The sequence below is a fragment of the Chaetura pelagica genome, unplaced genomic scaffold, assembly GCF_000747805.2.
Source record: "Chaetura pelagica isolate M959 unplaced genomic scaffold, ChaPel_1.0 scaffold638, whole genome shotgun sequence".
NCBI classification, from domain to species: domain Eukaryota; kingdom Metazoa; phylum Chordata; class Aves; order Apodiformes; family Apodidae; genus Chaetura; species Chaetura pelagica.
In genome coordinates this window covers 527,356-532,620 of record NW_009954298.1, presented here as the reverse complement: position 1 = coordinate 532,620, position 5,265 = coordinate 527,356, and the positions used below count along the sequence as shown (strand labels likewise).

General features: G+C 52.8%; 1 protein-coding gene across 1 annotated transcript in view; it reads right to left on the bottom strand.

Annotated features, from left to right (window-relative positions):
- LOC104394251 (coiled-coil domain-containing protein 92) overlaps positions 1 to 366 on the bottom strand; it is an 8,574-nt gene extending 8,208 nt beyond the window's left edge. Inside the window, exon 1 of the mRNA XM_010003818.1 lies at positions 230 to 366. Within this exon, the coding sequence (XP_010002120.1) occupies positions 230 to 359 (130 nt within the window). The 5' untranslated portion in view covers positions 360 to 366. The remainder of the gene's footprint in view (positions 1 to 229) is intronic.
- Between the last annotated feature and the right edge of the window lie 4,899 nt (positions 367 to 5,265).

Sequence of the window (5,265 nt, the reverse complement as noted above, 5' to 3'; positions counted from 1 at the left end):
GGGAAAGAATCTCTGGTTCTTCATTGTTGCAGCTGGAGGCTGCTGCTGGCCTCCATTTTCAGAGGAGTGATTTCAGAGGGGTTTTGACCCACGTCAGACTTGGTGGCCATGTAGCATGGCCCAGGAAGGGGCTGGTGGCACCCGGGCCAGAGGTTCAAGCAGGAGGCTTAAGGAGGTGGTGCTTTGTGGCCACACAGCTCCCACACACCATGGCCACCCCAACACTCACCTGAGCAGTGCTTCTGCAAGCGGAGGATCTCCAGGTGCAGGTCATGGAGCAGCTCCATCTGCTCCTTCTTCAGGAAGGCGATGTGCCGCTGCACGCTCTGGATCTGGTGCTCCAGGGACACGGTCTCCATCGCAACCAAACTCACTGTCCAGGCCTGCAGGGAGCAGAGATGGCTTGTGACCAGACATGCAGCAGCACACAGGGCTCACTTGCCCAGAGCCCTCGTGAGGGGCAGAGCTAACAGGGGGGTGGGTGGCAGCTCCCATCTGCCCTTTCCACCAGGATGTCTGTGGCAAAGCCACTCTGCTCAGATCCCTGGGGAGATGGCCCCAAGCCATCCCACCACCCCAGTGCCCCCTGGGCTGGCTCCTGTCCCACCCGTGCTCAGGCTGGGAGGCTCAGGGGCTGCATGAGCAGAAAATGCTGGTGTGCAGACCCTGCCATCAGAATGGCTGGTTTCCATTTGGAATTTGCCCCTAGGAAATGTTTTGCCACAGAGCAGGATTGAGTCTGGGACAGGACTGCTGCCTGCAGGCCCCAGGAGGGAGTTGCACCAGGGACGATTTTGGCTCTCACTTGACAAGCCACGTATTAGGAAGCAGTAACTGCAGCAGGAGATCTAACACATGAAAAATACAATATGCTCCATCTAACCCCATCAGTGTTACATGGCAAGGAGAGTCCTGTTCTCCTCCAGAAGAAGAAACACCTTTCCTGGTAATTCTCCTGGCAGACAAGAGCTGCTGCCAGTGCTGCTCCAGGGGCTCAGCCCGGGGCTGGGGGTCCCTCACCATGATTTAACTAATGCCTTCAGCAAAGCAGCAGCGTGAGCTGCCTACCTGTGCCAATGCCATTGCACCAGGAAGGTAGAAATAACCCCCTGGAAGAACTCAATCTCGGGAAATACCCTTTTGTAGGAAGGTGGAATCAGTCCTTGTGCCCAGCCCAGGAGGAGGGGAAGCTGCAGCAGCCATGGTGACACTGGGGAGACGCTGTCCCAGCAAGCCCGAGGGACTGCAAGCACTGTCCTGTCCCCAGGAAGCTGCTGCCGTTCCTGCCTTTGTCTGCCTCTGACTTCACTTTTCTTCCTACAGAAGCTCGGGAACGGAGCGAGCACTTTGGCTCCCGCGTTCGGCACGCCCAGCTCCCTAACCTGGCGCGTTCTAAGATTATTCCCACAACCTAAATCGAATCAAAGTGCATTTTTGCTCGATTCCACAGTGAGCAATCTTGGCAGCACCCTGAGGTCAAAGCAGCGTTCCTGCCAAAGCCTCTCCAGGTTCCCGACACCCTTAAAGCTGGGTCGGGGGAGGGCATGCAGCGAGGGTCCCTCCCCCGTGGGGTCAGGGCTTCCTGCCCCACTCTGCTGCTCCCCTGGCAAGCCCAGCAGCCAGCGGGGCTTCCACAGGCATTCTCCTTGTGATTCCCCTAAGCAGGCAAGTGCTGGGGGGTGCAGAGCTCCGGGGCTGTTCCTGCCCTGCACCCTCATGGGGTGTGCTGGGGGTGCTAGGAGGGTACCCCCACTTGTGATGCTGGTTGTGCAGGGCAGGGTTATCAGAGGCAGTGCAGCACTGAACTGGCAGAAATGTAAGTAGAAATTAGAGAAATGTTGTCCTCCTAGGGCTGCCCCTGATTGAAGGGGCAGGGGGCTGGTTACTGGCCTGGCTGCCCCTTGCAGGGCAGGGCTCCCAGTGCAGCTGGGGGGCTCTGCCTGTGGGGGCCCTAATAAGGCCTGAAATAAGGATACTGGGTAACGGGAACTGACTGTGGCCTATATGATGGATTGTCACTGGGGTTTTTCATGTCCCAGGGAACCATTTCTGCAGGCAAGTAATGAAGTTTCAAGTTGTAGGATGGCTCTGCCATGCAGGAAATTAAATGCTTCAAACATTCACCCCATGACAACAACACAGAAGGATGAAAAAGGCTGGTGTGACACATGAAAGCAACAAATACAAAAGCCTTGTTTCTCATTAATGTGCTTATTGTGGAAGGTATGATTTATACTGGCTTAAAGCTTCCCTCTGGGACAATGTCACATAGGGGAAGCCCAGCCCTGGCTCAGTCCTGCCTGCCCAAACGTGAGGGGTATTTGTTCTCTGCAGGAAACACTGGTGCTTCCAGAACCCCGGGAAGTGGATCCCTCAAGGCTTGGCAGTTTAAAACAGAACCAGAGAAAAAAATAACAATCTAGCTCTAGACTTAACTTCCCAATCATTCCTACTCTTCTGAATGGCAAGGTGATGATTTAAAGGCTTGTAAGTCCCCTTGGCTTTCCAGATGGCACCATAACTAACAGGAGAGGTGGCACCTGTCCTTTCTACCAAGAGGGTTGGACATGACAGGGATTCATGAAGGGGGGTAGTTTACTTGTGCCAGTGCAACACCTATGGAAGTTACTTGGCACCTGCCATAGGCTGGGAATACAAAGCATCCTATGGCACATATCCTCTGCCAGCTCAACTGCAGGGGGTGAGAGTGGGATGTGCTGGGCTCTGGAGCAGCATCTTGAGGGAAGTTGTGGCACCTCATCTCAGGAAGCGTCAGAAAGTAGGTTGGACAGAGCCCGGGGGATACGTAATGCTATTTTCAAGCACTTTGTTCTGTCTGTTTGAAATGTCTTTACTAGAAATGGCTGCAAATTTTCCATTGAACTTTCCCTCCTCCATTTAAGTGGGAAATCACCTTTTTTTTAACAGCAATTAAAATGTTTTCCTTTAAAAATAAATAGTTGATAAATATCAAGCTGTAAAGAAAGTAAAAGAAAAATAATTCTGTAATGGAGATCTATCTGTTGGCTCTGATTTGGAAGATAAAAGCCCTGCATAATGTATCTGTGTGGGGGGGGAAGTTTTCAATATGCTATGGAAATCCAGGGGAGGAAAGTGCCCTTCCACCTGGCTGCCAGCAGACAGCTCCGTGTCACAGGTACTGATGCAAGAGCCAAGAGCTGTTGGGGAAGCTGCAGTGTGGTCATGAGGTTTCAGTAGCACCCTGGGCTGCTGGAGTGTCTCCAGTGTCACCAGGAGCCAGAGGATGAACTCTCCCCTCGCCGAGGCTGTGCCCACCCACTGTCCTGCAGGGTTTCGGAACTGAAATCTCAACAACTGGTATTTCCCCCTGATGCTTCTGAAGCCAAGTGGAGATTGCAGCAACATTCTGAGCCCTTAGTTCGATGTGTGCCTTTGGTTGTTTCATGCAGCCAAATCACTGGGGAGGTGTGGGGGTTAATAAGGATTAGCTGCTGCTGCTGCCTGACTTAATGACGCTTTGCAGGGCCACGGCATCGCCCAGCTCAGTGCTGGGGGCTCGGTGTGAGGCTGCAAGTCTAGAAAACAACATCATTCATAATAAAAGCCAAGGGTAAGTGATAGACCTCTTTAGCCTGAAGGATGCTCTGTGCCCTCGTGCCTCTGATACCTGTGTATAAGCACACCCAGAGCTGGGGAGGGCAGCAATCAGATGGACAGGAATTTTTGCCCCTACTCAAAGGTGGCATCTACAGTCTGAGCTGGCACCTGCTCCCTGCAGAGCTGCAGCTGAACACTGACTCTCATTTTGAAGCTTGAACATCCAAGGGGCTTTGCTCCATTGCCAAGAACTTTCCAGGAACAGGTTTCTCATGCTGACCCTCCAAGATTTTGAGCACAGGACCCCCCAGGCCTCTCCCTGGAGTAGCAAGCCAGCTTCAGCAGGGCAGTCACTTGGGACAGTTCCCATGCTGGGTGGTGCTGGGCAGGGTGTCAACTGCTGAGCCTTCCTGTGGGCCTGCCACCACCTCCAAATACAATTTTTTTTCCTGACTCCTTATCTTTTCACCATGTGACTACAGCCTCTGGGACAAGGTGCATTGGGAGTCCTGATCTCAGCTGGGTGCTTCATAGCGCTCTCAGACCTCTGTGAGACTCCCAATTTCATCCATATTTATCAGAAGTCTTATTCCAAAAACCAAAATGACTGGAGCAGCCTCTTGAAGTAGCTACAATGACTAACTTAGTTGCAAGCCTACCAGGAGCTGATTTATTTTGCACAGGGAGATTGTTTGAGAACTTGCTTCCAGGGCAAAACTGCACTGAAGTCCTTTGCTTGGTGCCAGTCAGGATCCTAAAACTCTGACCTGAGAAAAAGCCCCAGTTCCTGATGCTGCATTTGGAAGGCAGATACTGTACTGCACGTACACACAGCCCAGCACAAACACCCTCACACTGACATCCAGCCCTTATCAGTGGAATCATTTCTCCCCATAAATGGCAAATTAACTGGGAGTCAGAGGGCACAAAGGAGGTTTGCAGAAACAGGTCGATAACTTGTCCTGCTGTGGCTGCCACCAACCCCCCTGCATCACATTAAAACATGCGCAGGAAAAGCACTGGTAGGTGTTAGAAATCCATACTGCTTTGTATTTACGATCCCAAAGAAGATTAACACAGACTTTGCAGTGATGCCACAAAGCGAGAATGTTTTTCAATGTTAGGAAAATAAGGCAGCAAGAAGCTGATGAACTTGCAGAAGGTCACAGAGGTAGTGGCAATGCCAGGAATAGAAACTAGAGGTGAAATCCTGGCCTTGGGAAAGTCAGTGGGAAACCTTCTCCCTTCTCAGGAGGGTCAGAATTGCACTCAGAGTCCTATTTGCTATTCATTATCTATCACTATCTATTTAAAGATCAAATCAGCACAAACGTTGATTACAAATTATTGTGTTTTTTTGCAGTTTTCTGGACACAACCCCCTGCCTCGCAGCCCCGGCCGGTCGGTCGGCTGCAGGAAGGCCGATGTTCCCTGCTGGCTCCGGGGGAATCGCCCACGGGTGCAGCTCCCCGGCAGGAGCAGGGCTTGGCTCTGAATCAGCCCTGCCGTGAAGCGGGTGATCCCCGCGGTGCCATCCTGCACCCTGTGGGTTTTGGAGCGGTGCTGGTCCCCGGCCGGCTCCTTGCGCAGACTTTGCCGGCGCGGCGGGGCAGAGCCCGGTGTGCCCGGCCCCGGGCCTCGCTGCTGATGGACCAGGGGAAGCAACTTCTAGAACAGGCACAGGAG